Source organism: Panulirus ornatus, chromosome 20 (genome assembly GCF_036320965.1).
Source record: "Panulirus ornatus isolate Po-2019 chromosome 20, ASM3632096v1, whole genome shotgun sequence".
NCBI lineage: Eukaryota > Metazoa > Arthropoda > Malacostraca > Decapoda > Palinuridae > Panulirus > Panulirus ornatus.
Genome location: NC_092243.1, coordinates 32,463,404 through 32,478,956, shown reverse-complemented (window position 1 = coordinate 32,478,956; position 15,553 = coordinate 32,463,404). Strand labels below are relative to the sequence as shown.

The following is a 15,553-nucleotide window of genomic DNA, read 5'->3' as shown; positions in this document are numbered from 1 at the left end:
AAAGAGTTCCTTTATTCAATGAAAGTGTGATAATCTCTCCTCTTCATCCACTGATAGACTCTCTGACGTATAGCTAAGGGAATCTCTAACAACTTCTGCCGCTCAAACTTCCCTTCACTTTTCCTTTCGGACGGTATTATCGCTGTCTCTTCCATAGACAAAGCAACTCTCTTTGGTTCTCGTTTCTCCTCCAACTGTATCTTAAATGACTCTAACACTACTTCAGCCCTTGATGCTCCTTTACGTAGTCTCTATTCGACTTCTCCGAAAAGCGCATCTCTATCTGGACACAAGCAAGGTTTATGGTCCTAATGGCATCTATCCCGTATACTGAAAAAGTGAGCTACTGATCTTGATCGTCTGTTATGATTCTGTTTAAAAACCAGAGCTTTCCTTTTTTCTTGGACGTATGCGTTAACACATTCTATCCTTAAGAGGCGTGATCGTTCTAAGCTTTTGAACTATCGTCCTATTTCTTTGACACCTACCATTTTCAAAGTCCTCATCTCCAATATCCTTAGACATTTTGAATCACACGTCTTCTCTCTGATCACCATTATGGCTTCCGTAAGGCGAAATCCACTGGTGATACTCTTTCCTATTTTACTTATGCTCATTATCATCCAGGAAAGATTCTGGCGATGCCTAAAGTTTTTGAGTGCGGCATCAAGGTCACATCTCTAAACTCCCTCTTTTGGTTTCGTTCCTTTACTTTTCTACCTCATATCTTTCTTTCTTTTTGGTCGACCTATCTCTGTGGTTTTTGATGAATAAGCCTCTCCCACTTTCTCCATCCACAGTGGTGTCCCTCAAGGGTCTGTCTTGTCTCCTACATTTTTTCCTCCATTTCATCAGCGATGTCCTTGCTTCCACAAATAGCAGAATGTTCTCATAGGCTGACGACTCAAAACTGCATTCATCCACATCTTTCAATGCTGCTCCTTCTTCTCTCACTCGATTTCCGTCCCACTTCCATACAATTTTCTCGAAAAACTCTGACTTAGACAGGATATGTCGGTAGGGTAGACGAAATCTGGTAATACCTCCAAGACTCAGTATCTACCATTATATCTATCAGTAGTTCCTCAAAACTTTCCTCTCTCGTTCGATGGTTATGGTTTTGTAATTCCACCTCTTGAGTGAGTGAACATGCGGAGTATTTACTGTAAGATCAACACTATCTTGGACACCCCACATTCTCGATAAACTAAGTCTGCCTCTAAAAAATTGGGTGTCTTGTTTAGTTGTCGAAATTTCCTTTATTCCTAGCAGTTACTCCGTATATACAAGGATTGGTCCGTCCTCTTAAGGAGTACTGCACTCATATTGGGGTACTTCTGCCTCTGCCTTCTTACTTGTCAGACTTGAGTTGAAAGCGATCCGACTTATAACCTCTCCAAAGCTAACTGCAAAACATGACCTGCTTGTTCTACGCCGCAATGTTGGTTCACTTTCTCGCTATTTTAGGCACTACTTTGGTTTTTGCTCCCCAGAGGTGGCTGCTTCTGTGCCCCCACCACTTGCTAGACCACGCAATACTCGGCAATCTGCTGTGTCGCATGATCACAGTGTTGCTATTGGCAACTCAAGAGTGGGCCATTTTGATAACTGTTTCTTAAACTACACGTCGAAGCTTTGGATCTCTCTACTCTCTCACGTCTTTCCCACTAACTATGACCTAGTACTTTTCAAAATTCGTAGATACTTTTCTTTGTCTCTTCTCCTTTCTTATCATTAGCTCCCCTTTATTTTGATTTTGACCCGGCCTTGATGTGGAATGTGTCCGTTACTGGAGCCTCCAACATAAGAAAAGAAAAAATCAATAACTCACCCATTAGAGAGGTAGAAAGCAGCACTTTACTTACATTTAGGAACAGACTTGCTAAGCTTTTCGCTTCAAGCCCTACGATTTATATTATTTGTACCTCCTTTGTCGCACTGACAGTTTGCAGGTTAATACTTGATTTATATCATCTGTTAACCTTCTAGCCTGTTCTACGCTAATCTCTTAGTTTCTGATATCTTCCACTATCTCGTATGAACCCAGTGGTCTGCTGCCGTTTCAATTCCTTTGTATTCCTTTGTAACTTTACTAAAACAACCGTTCACTATTTACCTAAGAAATAAAAGGGTTCAGTGGACTGTTTTACTTGTGATTTTCATGTTTGAATATCTTTCAATAAAGTTTGACTCTGAGAACATCTATCACAGAAACCCTATAATAGTGTAACATATCTATAATGTTCGGTTGCGAGACAAGAGTGAAATACTGTGAGGAGGTCTGAGCCGAGTCCCTAATCCGATGTCCACTCGCAAATTTCATAAGGTGAAAAAGGGAGAATATCACTCAATAGTCTCTTTCTCTGCATTTTTTTTCATTTTACTGAGTTCAAATGTTGTCGCGCTATGTCTGGATCTGACGGCGCTTTCCGTAGTTTATCATGACTATTCCAGTCAGACAGAATATCATTACACATAACAATATGTATCTATCATGACAAACTCTTGTGGGAATATACATCTACAAGTTGTCATGAGAAATGCCACCTAGACACAATAGGACTGATGTGCAACCGTGACATATAGCCTCCATGACAACATGTCAAATCAGTCACCTGGCTTCTATGACAATGGTGTCCATCACCAAACTTTCGTGGCAATACCTAGTCATGAACTAGTACCTGGTGAATGTGGCATGACTTTTTTTTTTTTTTTTTTATAAAACTGCAACATTTAACACGTTTTTTCATGTCACAACACAACAACGTCCAGTTCGTCCCTCGGGTCATGAAGAGCTGTCCAGAGCCTGTCTACCATGACTTGTCCCACTGGTGCTGGACACAAAATATATTACGAAGATGACATTTTGCATCCTGGACTAACTTCGGTAAGAATGCCTTCAGGGATAAAGGTATCATGTACATTTTACAAGAGGATGTCATACATCATATTCCTCCTCTCTTCTTCACATTTTAGACCATGCTTGACTCTGTTCCTCGAAAACAACAAAAACATTTATTTCCTATTGTTGATGTAAATTGGTAATGAATCTTATTTTTTTCTGTTAATGCATTTGTATGTGTCACTGATACTGTAAACTCTTTGCCAGTTGGTAGTTTGACTGGTCTCAAGGATTTAGCATGACTGCTATACGAGAATGAACTTCATATCATAATTGTATTTTTGACCCTAAATATTCTATATTTTGAATACAAGATTACTAGTTTGTCAATAAAGCGGAAGTAAAAGCGATTTATGCAAGAATTTGTTTTAGTTACACTTCTTTTTGCCATCGGATTTAGCTGCACATCCCGCTCTTCAATCAAGTTTGCTTATCTTTTTATCTGTCTTCAATTTGCCTTGGTAGAATTCATCTTTATTTAGTATGATTCTACATTCAACGCACGTTGTTGGTGTACATCTCTCCCAATCCTTCCATGGCTGACATTGCCTTTTCTCAGTTTATATCCACCACTTTATATCCTCTGGAGGAGTGACCAGGCAGTAGTAAGCCAACAGGCTATACGTTAAGGTGGCCATTTACAATGATGCCTCTCGAGAATATTGCGGGGCTTTCTTATCTATCTGTAGTACAGTCACGTCTATAAGGAGCTATGGTAGATCTTATGTGCATATCCCTGGTATTACATCTTGTTTCCCCTTATAATCTCCTCGGGCCCCGAGACTCCCTCTGACAGAAAGGGGAGTGAGAAACACATGAATAGCATCGCAGCTGTAAGGCTGGATCCCAAAAAGATTTAACAGAGATCCTTAAGCTGCACTGGATCCAGTGAAAGGCTTCTTAACGTTAGTGTTCACAGAATCAGTTTACTTAGAGAACTGTATCAGGTTTTTATATTTGTTCATGAAGTAGGTGCATAACTTGTTACATATCCTCGATACAGACGAAGAAGAAATAACATACAAGATGATTCCACAGAAGCATTATGATAATGATATAGAAACACTGATTACTTTCGTAATCGTCCTCATATAATTCACAGGAAAGCGTTTCAGTGAAACGCAATAACCATGAAGCATCGAGATAATGAATCACCATAAAACGAAAAATTAAACTGCAGAATTACAGTGAAGCACAATTAGCGCGTCACTGAGTAAGTGAAACATTAAAGTGTCAACAACTCCTAAAGGCTTGTAATTAAATTTTGTTATTATTCGAGCATAACATTTCTCAGTTCAAGCTGTATCTTTCCGGATGATATCCCTTGCGTTCGCCTAGCCTGAAGAGCTGGGATGTATTTGATGAGAACTATGTGCACATGATGCATGATTCGTTAATCATGCTCTGGATTAGCTTCAAAAGTTTTGTTCTCCACTCAAAGAAATGCTTAACCAATTATCGTCATGGAGATGACCCGGTGACTCTTTACTCTGACATTTCCATTTGGCGTTCCTGCTTTCCAGGTTTACAGATGTGACAGCCTTCTTGTTATTGCTTTGTTCACAATAGATTATATCACATAAATGTCTATCGGCTTTCATGGATGTTACCCAATTTCCTTTGTACGACAGAGAGTATTGAATGATATGGAGAAAACCACAAGCTTAGTTTACTGTTCGGTCCTCTTACTACCAACGTATCTCAAGGTAAGCTACAAGTGACCTTACCTTTCCCTCATATTTCCCAGAGGTACAATGGCAAAGCTTCCCACGCACGTTCCACAAGATCTAGCTCCCTCCTAAAGGCAGGGGCCAAGCGAGGCGGGTCTCCACGCCGTATACTATGAGAGTCGCACTGTTGATCATATTTCCCTGCCAATACACTGGGCTGAGCAAACTTTTCTCAGTCGCGAGTATGCCACGGCCTTGCAAATAAGGGACTATGGAAAGAACGTTGGTACTGTAAATAGTTTGAAGAAGAATGTCTTCGTTTATACATCTCGTGCGTTTATGTGTATGTGTATATTAGGTAATGGGGGGTTCTTGATACTAAGAAAATAGTTAGGGACTCATTCACATAGGGTGACTACCTACTGTACCTGGTACCATATTTTGCCATTAGGTAGGGCTATAGCGCGTAGCGCTCACAGCAGGAAAATCCATAGTTAAAGATATCGAGTTGCGTGAGGTCCGTGATGTTAAGTACCATGTTAGAGAGAGAGAGAGAGAGAGAGAGAGAGAGAGAGAGAGAGAGAGAGAGAGAGAGAGATTGGAGTGAATGTCAGGACCAAGCGTGTAGGTGAAGAAAGGGAGAAAAAAACGACTAACTGAGCCAAGAAGGAAAACTTTACAACCACCAAAGTCCAGCTGACTGTGACTGTCAGCTTCCTTTCCGTGGCTCAAGTTTCCCTCTTTTCTTTCTACCTCGCCCATATGTGGGAAGCCAGCTATTAGTCCACAAACACTCCCTTCATTTCACACACAGTGCTTGAGAGCATGTGACTTACGACTCGTCGTTCTTAGATATGGATTCTTATGCGGTGCACCTCACGCGCTATAACCCTGCGTAATGGCAAAGTCTCGTCGAAGGTACCCTTCCTAAATGATCGAGTCACCTCCAACTAAATATTTCCAAACGGTATGCACTCTGTATGTCCCACGTATCTATATCTATTTATCTATCTATCTATCTATCTATCTATCTATCTATCTATATATATATATATATATATATATATATATATATATATATATAGAGAGAGAGAGAGAGAGAGAGAGAGAGAGAGAGAGAGAGAGAGAACGTCCTCACTTGATTACCTTTGGCTGTTTGTAAGTGTGATGGGTAAAGCTATGCTATATGCAAAGACCTAATCTAACCAGATCTAACCTGAGTGACCTTACATGAGAGTCTAACAGATGGTTATTGACGGGAGAAAGGTCGATTATCTTTACAAAGTACCCCAGGAGCTGAATAATGATTCACTACCTAACTGCAGAAGATGTCTGAGATCGACTAAAGAGACAGATTCGGTTCGCAGATTACCGGTATGGCGATATGACCAGTGAAGCGTCCATTTCAGTGCATCCTCTTTAGCTGCCACGCCTCTTCTCTTAATCATGTCTTGCCCGATCAATCCTTCTCACTCCACACATTCTCCTTAAACATTCTATTTCCAACACATACACCATTTTTTAACCGACGCCTCACATACATACAACAGCGTCAGGACTATCATACAATCGTACATATCCATCTTTTCCCCGAGAGACAGTGGCGCCTCTTTTCACATACACTTCCTTTTGTCCCCAGAACCTTAACCTCTTCACCCACCCGCTGTGTCCATGATCCCATCCACTGCCATATCCACTCCAAGGTATTTAAAGTACACTACATCCTCCAGGACGTCTCCATTAAGACTCAAACGCCAGACAACCTGTCTCTTTCCCTTGCTAAACTTTATAACCAGACTTTGCCAGACTTTTAGTTACATGATGCCTGAATATTTTTCACACGCTCTTCCAAGCTCATTTACCAGTTCTGCAGTACCTTACACAAGTCTGCCTACCAGTGTCGTGTCATCAGCAAACATGAGGTTTCCCTCCTCTAACAGAGTGCAGATCTACCTCTCTTTCCTAGACTCTCGCATTTACCTCCCTTATTACCTTGTACATGAACAGATCTAACAGCCATGGTGGCACCACATAACCTTGCCATGTATTTGCCTCCACCAACACTTACTTACCCTCTTTTCTTCCTACTCGTGCACTGGATATACGCGCTTGATAAAGACTCCGCGCTGCTGAGAGATGCTTTCCACATATACCATAATTCTTAACATCTTTCGCAAAGGACCTCATTAGTGTAACGGTTAGCGTTCCTGGCCTTAACGCATTCACAGGGAACCTACGGTCAAGCCTGTAGGTTCGAATCCTGGTTGCGGCAATCGGTCCACCCCAAGGGGCTGATCGATAAAAGAGTACCTAGCCCATGCTAGAATTATTATATATATATATATATATACATATATATATATATATATATATATATATATATATATATATATATATATATATATATATAGGGTGGGGGAGGGGGCGAAAATTCTGGGAGCCTTGAAGAATGTGTGGAAGTCGAGAACATTATCTCGGAAAGCAAAAATGGGTATGTTTGAAGGAATAGTGGTTCCAACAATGTTGTATGGTTGCGAGGCGTGGGCTATGGATAGAGTTGTGCGCAGGAAGATGGATGTGCTGGAAATGAGATGTTTGAGGACAATGTGTGGTGTGAGGTGGTTTGATCGAGTAAGTAACGTAAGGGTAAGAGAGATGTGTGGAAATAAAAAGAGCGTGGTTGAGAGAGCAGAAGAGGGTGTTTTGAAATGGTTTGGGCACATGGAGAGAATGAGTGAGGAAAGATTGACCAAGAGGATATATGTGTCGGAGGTGGAGGGAACGAGGAGAAGAGGGAGACCAAATTGGAGGTGGAAAGATGGAGTGAAAAAGATTTTGTGTGATCGGGGCCTGAACATGCAGGAGGGTGAAAGGAGGGCAAGGAATAGAGTGAATTGGAGCGATGTGGTATACCGGGGTTGATGTGCTGTCAGTGGATTGAATCAAGGCATGTGAAGCGTCTGGGGTAAACCATGGAAAGCTGTGTAGGTATGTATATTTGCGTGTGTGGACGTATGTATATACATGTGTATGGGGGTGGGTTGGGCCATTTCTTTCGTCTGTCTCCTTGCGTTACCTCGCAAACGCGGGAGACAGCGACAAAGCAAAAAAAAAAAAAAAAAAAAAAAATATATATATATATATATATATATATATATATATATATATATATATATATATATATATATATATATATATGTATATGTATATATATATGTCAAGAGAAAGAAACAAGAGGTGAAAAAGAGGGCAAATGAGAGTTGGGATGAGAGAATGTCATTGAATTTTAGGGAGAATAAAAGATGTTTTGGAAAGAAGTAAATAAAGGGCGTAAGACAAGAGAACAAATGGAAACATAGATAAAGGTGGCTAATGGGGATGTATTAACAAGTAGTGTTGAAGTGAGAAGGAGATGGAGAGAGCATTTTGAAGGTTTGTTGAATGTATTTAACGATAAGAGTGGCAGATACAGGGTGTTTTGGTCGCGATGGCGTGCGAAGTGAGAGGGTCAGAGAGAATGTTTTGGTAAAAAGAGAAGAGACAGTGAAGGCTTTGTGGAAGATGAAAGCCGGCAAGGCGTCGGATTTGGATGGTATTGCAGTGGAATTTATCAAAAAAGGGGGTGACTGTGTTGTTCATTGGTTGCTAAGGATATTCAATGTATGTATGGTTTATGGTGAAGTGCCTGAGAATTGGCAAAATGCATGCATAGTGCCATTGTACAAAGGCAAAGGGGATGAAGGTGAATGTTAAAATGAGAGAGGTATTGGTTTGTTGAGTTTTCCTGGGAAATTGTATGGGAGGGTATTGATTGAGAGGGTAATGGCATGTACAGAGCATCAGACTGGGAAAGAGCAGTGTGGTCTCAGAAGTGGTAGAGGATGTGTGGATCAGGTGTTTCCTTTGAAGAACGTGTGTTAGAAATACTTAGAAAAACAGATGGATTTGTATATACCATTTATGGATCTGAGGAAGGCATATGATAGGGTTGATAGGGATGCTTTGTGAAAGGTATTAAAAATATATGGTGCCGGAGGTAAGTTGCTAGAACAGTGAAAAGTTTTTACCAAGGATGTAAGGCATGTGTACGAGTAGGAAGAGAGAAAAGTGATTGGTTCCCAGTGAATGTCGGTTTGTGGCACGGGTGCGTGATGTCTCCACGGTTGTCTTAGTTGTTTATGGATGGGGTTGTTAGGGAGGTGAATGCAAGAGTTTGGGAGAGAGGGGCAAATATGCAGTCTGTTACAGATGAGAGGGCTTGGGAAGTGAGTCAGTTGTTGTTCGCTGATGATACAAAGCTGGTGTCTGATTCGTGTGAGAAACTGCAGAAGTTGGTAAAGTGTGTGAAAGAGGAAAGTTGGGAGTAAATGTTCATAAGAGCAGGGTTATTAAGTTTGATAGGGTTAAGGGACAAGTTAATTGGGAGGTAAATTTGAATGTAGAAAAACTGGAGAAGTGAAGTCATTTTAGATATCTGAGAGTGGATTTAGCAGCGGATGGAATCATGGAAACGGGAGTGAGTCACAGGGTGGGGGAGCGTTGAAGAATGTGTGGAAGGCAAGAAAGTTATCTCGGAGAGCAAAAATGGGTGTGTTTGACAGAGGAGTGGTTCCAACCACGTTATATGGTTGTGAGGCATAGGCTATAGATAGGGTTGTACGGAGGACGGTGGATATGTTAGAATTGAAATGTTTGGGGACAATATGTGGAGTGAGATGGTTTGATTGAGTAAGTAATGAAAGGGTAAGAAATATGTGTGGTAATAAAAAGAATGTAGTTGAGAGAGCAGAAGAGGGGATATTGAAATGATTTGGTCACATGGAGAGAATGAGTGAGGAAAGATTGACAATGAAGATATATGTGTCAGAGATGGAGGGAACGAGAAGTGGGACACCAAACTGGGGGTGGAAGGATGAAGTGAGAAAGATAGAGTGAATTGGAATGATGTGGTATACCGGGGTTTATGTGCTGTCACTGTATTGAACCAGGGCAAGTGAAGCATCTGGGGTAAACCATGGAATGTTTTGTGGGGCCTAGATTGCACATGAGAGCTAGAGACTAAGTGTGAACGAATGTGGCCTTTTTTATTATTATACTTTCACGCTGTCTCCCGCGATAGCGAGGTAGTGCAAGGAAACAGACGAAAGAATGGCCCAAGCCACCTACATAAACATGTATGTACATAAACGCTCACACACGCACATATACATACCCATACATTTCAACGTTTTTTTTTTTTTTTTTTTTTTTTTTTTTTTTTTTTTTTTTTATACTTTGTCGCTGTCTCCCGCGTCTGCGAGGTAGCGCAAGGAAACAGACGAAAGAAATGGCCCAACCCCCCCCCCCCCATACACATGTACATACACATGTCCACACACGTGTATACATACCTACACAGCTTTCCATGGTCCACCCCAGACGCCTCACATGCCCTGATTCACTCCACTGACAGCACGTCAACCCCTGTATACCACATCGCTCCAATTCACTCTATTCCTTGCCCTCCTTACACCCTCCTGCATGTTCAGGCCCCGATCACACAAAATCTTTTTCACTCCATCTTTCCACCTCCAATTTGGTCTCCCTCTTCTCCTCGTTCCCTCCACCTCCGACACATATATCCTCTTGGTCAATCTTTCCTCACTCATTCTCTCCATGTGCCCAAACCATTTCAAAACACCCTCTTCTGCTCTCTCAACCACGCTCTTTTTATTTCCACACATCTCTCTTACCCTTACGTTACTTACTCGATCAAACCACCTCACACCACACATTGTCCTCAAACATCTCATTTCCATCACATCCATCCTCCTGCGCACAACTCTATCCATAGCCCACGCCTCGCAACCATACAACATTGTTGGAACCACTATTCCTTCAAACATACCCATTTTTGCTTTCCGAGATAATGTTCTCGACTTCCACACATTTTTCAAGGCTCCCAAAATTTTCGCCCCCTCCCCCACCCTATGATCCACTTCCGCTTCCATGGTTCCATCCGCTGACAGATCCACTCCCAGATATCTAAAACACTTCACTTCCTCCAGTTTTTCTCCATTCAAACTTACCTCCCAATTGACTTGACCCTCAACCCTACTGTACCTGATAACCTTGCTCTTATTCACATTTACTCTTAACATTTCAACGTATACAGACATATACATACACAGACATATACATATATGCACATGAACATTTTCATGCATGCTGCCTTTGTCCATTTCCGCCGCCACCCTGCCACACATGAAATGACCCCTCCCCCTCCCCTTGCGTGCGCTCCAGGTAGCGTTAAGAAAAAACAACAAAGGCCACATTCGTTCACACTCAGTCTCTAGCTGTCATGTGTAATGCACCGAAACCACAGCTCCTTTTCCACATCCAGGCCCAACAAAACTTTCCATGGTTTACCCAAGACGCTTCATATGCCCTGGTTCAGTCCATTGACAGCACGTTGACCCCGGTATACCACATCGTTCCAATTCACTCTATTCCTTGCACGCCTTTCACCCTCCAGAATGTTCAGGCCCCGATTGCTCAATATCTTTTTCATTCCATCCTTCCACCTCCAATTTGGTCTCCCACTTCTCCTTGTTCCCTCCACCTCTGACACATATATCCTCTTTGTCAATCTTTCCTCACTCATTCCCTCTAAGTCACCAAAATTCTTCAATACACCCTCTTCTGCTCTCTCAACCACGCTCTCTTTTATTATCACACATCTCTCTTACCCTTTCATTACTCACTCGATCAGACTACCCCACACCACATATTGTCCTCAAACATCTCATTTCCAGCACATCCACCCTCCTCCGCACGACCCTCTCTATCGCCCATGCTTCACAACCATATAACATTGTTGGAACCACTATTCCTTCAAATATACCCATTTTTCCTCTCCAAGATATCGTTCTCGCCTTCCACACATTCTTCAGCGCTCCTAGAACCTTTGCCCCCTCCCCCACCCTGTGACTCACTTCCGCTTCTATGGTTCCTTCCACTGCTAAATCCACTCTCAGATATCTAAAACATTTCACTTCCTCCAGTTTTTCTTCATTCAAACTTACCTCCCACTTTGCTTGTCTCTTAACCTTACTGAGCCCAGTAACCTTCCTGTTATTCGCATTTACTCTCAGCTTTCTTCTTTCACACACTTTACCAAACTCAGTCACCAATTTCTGCAGTTACTCACCCGAATCAGCCACAAGAAACAAAGTATGATAAAATGGACCAGATGGCGCCGTAGTTTCGTCTCTTCGATGTATATTAACTGACTGTTATTTCTCTCTTGTGTCTCCCCTGATGATGTGAATATTATACTAAAGTGCACTTGGGAACTTATCGTGTTTCATTTTCCTCGTGGACTTATAGGAATATATATATATATATATATATATATATATATATATATATATATATATATATATATATATATATATATATATATATATATATATATATATTTTTATACTATTCGCCATTTCCCGCATTAGCGAGGTAGCGTTAAGAACAGAGGACTGGGCCTTTTTTGGAATATCCTCACCTGCCCCCTCTGTTCCTTCTTTTGGAAAAAAAAAAAAAAAACGAGAGGGGAGGATTTCCAGCCCCCCGCTCCCTCCCCTTTTAGTCGCCTTCTACGACACGCAGGGAATACGTGGGAAGTATTCTTAATCCCCTATCCCCAGGGATAGTAAGGGAGGTCCGGAACTAATGTGGACCGTTGCTCTATCACCTCACGATTTAATCACTCAATATATATATATATATATATATATATATATATATATATATATATATATATATATATATATATATATATATATATTTTTTTTTTTTTTTTTAAACTATTCGCCATTTCCCGCATTAGCGAGGTAGCGTTAAGAACAGAGGACTGGGCCTTTTAGGGAATATCCTCACCTGGCCCCCTTCTCTGTTCCTTCTTTTGGAGAGAGAAAAAAAAAAAAAAAAAAACATCCTAGCCCATGCCAAGTTTGTGTGTAAAGCTCCAATACAAAAATACAATAATATACCCTGAGTAGAAGAAATTAATAAATACACAAAGGTAAAGTAGGGAAAACAAAGTTTACCTGTGCAATTTCTGGTAAGGGTGCAGGGGACTGAGTTGTCTGTGGTAATGGGGAGTTATGCTGCTCCTGCTGCCCAGGATTTTGTGTTTGTTGAGAAATATTATCTGTTGAATTAATGCCCTCCTGACTGGGATGCATGGGTGTTGGAACCATCAGTGGTGGAGACATGGATGGGTCACCAGTATTCAGTGATGCAGTTCCAGGCATTGGAGGCAGCATGGGGTTTGAAGTGGTTAAAGGCATCCCTGCTGACAACCTCTTGCTTGAATCTTTTTCAGTGTTGACATATCGTGATTTTCTAGGTCCTCCTCTTATCATCGTGAAAGGTGGAGCCCCTGGACCACCAGTGGCACTCTTAGGAGGTGGTGGTGGAGGGGAAGCTACTTCATCACCACCATCCTGGTTCACCCATCTTTCTTTCTCATCATCCCATATAATAGAGGGGTTTTTATCATCTGGAAGCACTGCCTGCTTGGACTTCTTCCATCCAAAGAGAGAGGTAATTGACCATCCTCCACCCTTATCTTCAGACTTATCTAGATCTTTACCATTTTTCTTGTTACCTTCATCTGGCTTATCAATGGCTGAGGTATCAGTGGTATTATTTACATTCTTCTTGCCAGTCATTTCTGCCCAATATGCCTCCTCTTCTGGTGTTCGTTCAGTCTGGGTGTTAGGTTCTGATTCTGTGAGTTCTGGGGATCTGGATGACATATGACCATACATATCTGTATTTTCTTGCTGCTGCTGCTGATCCCAAGGCTGATATGACTGTTGGCTTGGTTGACAGATGCTAAAGCTATTTGGTTGTGATATAGATGGAACATTGCAAGACCTCTGATCTCCACTTCCTTCAGATGAGGGTGGAAGACTACTGTGTGCAGTAACAGAGGGATAAGTCTGCATATAAGATGAAGCAATAGGGTCCTGCTGAGAGTATTCTGGCCAGTATCCACCACTGTAAGAGTACTGAGATCGATCCTGAGGAGGTTGTTGCATTACAGGAACTTCACCACTTAATGATGCACCTTCCTTTGAACAAGCCATCATATCATTTGCTTGGCTAGCTTCACTGGAGCTCAGCGGAGCACCCACTCCATCACTTGGTAACTGAAAGGCTGCTTGGTGACTGGTTGGATACTGGTTTTGACATACTCCATCTAATGCATCTGCAGAGTATGTTTGTTCTGGATATGAATCTGTTGTTACAGCATGCCTTTGTGAGTAAGAATTGGTTGTAGCATTCAAACTGTGATAAGAATTATTTGATGGAATGTAGTTAGTCTGATAAGACTCAACAGCTCAATAAGGAACTTGCTGATTAGAATCAGGTGCACCAGCTACGCCATAGTAGGAATCTTAACTACTAAGTGGTCTTGAGATTGCTGAGCTCGATGTTCGTCTTCTGCTGCAGCTACCTGAGCCGCACGGGCTTTTGCTCCATTCACAATGCTTTGCAGATTAGTAAGCCACTGAGAATCTGGCATTTCTGATACTTCTCCCTGGCACATCTGATAGTGAAGGTCATGGTACTTAAGACGTGAAGCTAGGTCATACACATGAGAAAGGAAGTCACCCTGATATGCTGCTGACATCTTCTGTACCAACTGAGTGATCACCTCACAGTATCTTAGTGCCTCAGCTGGGAAACCATATTCTGTTAGCCTAAGTGCATAAATAAGTTTGTACAGTTGGAATGTTTCCAATACTGGGTTGCTGCTGTCAAGGGACCGAGCATATTCATACCCTTCGTACACTATATTGCTTCATAAGTAGCAAAGACCTGGAATGGAAGTTGATGTGAAGATCCGATGAGGACAAGTTTCGAGTCCTTGCTGGAAAAAGAACCCCATTCAACTTCAGCCATTAGATAACAGAAATGAGCAGCATACAACTGTCCTTGGGAAAATAAAGTGTCTCCTAAGGCTACAATTGATGCCTGATCACGCTGTTTATGTCCTGTTGGATTGGATATCACCACTGCCAGATGTTGTCGCCAGTCACCCCATTGTTGTGGTGTGTAGCTCTTAGTGATATCTGGCTTTTTCCCAGAAAGCTGTTGAAACAGCGTCAACAAGACATCAGTCCGTGGGACAGAACTAGAAAATGCAGCTAGCACACGGGTGTGAGTAGTAGTGTCCATCTTGTAAGACAGAGCAGGCGCATGACCCCACAACCCTTCTCGCATTGCATAGTCCACAGCTTCTCGTTTACGACCCAAACAAAGATATTCTCTAAACTTCTTGAGAAGTGAAGCCTCATCTCTTATTAATGTTGAAGCCACTGTCTGATACTGAAGGTCAATACCTTCATCCTGTCGGCTGTTGTCAGGTGGAAGACTTTGAAGGTCATCTTCATGTGTTATGTCTACTCTATTAAGACGAGGTAAAGCATTTACTTCCTGTTGTTTTAACAAAAGACCAGCAACATCACTGCCATAAAGTTTCCCATTTTGCTTAACCAACATATGTATATGTATATATATACATATATATATATATATATATATATATATATATATATATATATATATATATATATATATATATATGTATATATATATATTATCCCTGGGGATAGGGGAGAAAGAATACTTCCCACGTATTCCCTGCGTGTCGTAGAAGGCGACTAAAAGGGGAGGGAGCGGGGGGCTGGAAATCCTCCCCTCTCACTTTTTTTTTTAATTTTCCAAAAGAGGGAACAGAGAAGGGGCCCAGGTGAGGATATTCCCTCAAGGGCCCAGTCCTCTGTTCTCAACGCTACCTCGCTAATGCGGGAAATGGCGAATAGTATGAAAAAAAAAAAAAAAAAAAAATATATATATATATATATATATATATATATATATATATATATATATATATATATATATATATATATATATATTCTTTTCTTTC

At 41.4% G+C, this 15,553-nt stretch overlaps 1 protein-coding gene across 1 annotated transcript in view; it reads right to left on the bottom strand.

Moving 5' to 3' along the window:
- The window catches only part of LOC139755738 (uncharacterized), a 35,488-nt gene extending 20,365 nt beyond the window's left edge, over nt 1-15,123 (bottom strand). The window contains 3 exon segments of the mRNA XM_071674370.1: nt 12,657-13,955; nt 14,024-14,403; nt 14,406-15,123. Coding sequence (XP_071530471.1) covers nt 12,657-13,955; nt 14,024-14,403; nt 14,406-15,123 — 2,397 coding nt within the window.
- Nucleotides 15,124-15,553: the final 430 nt, after the last annotated feature.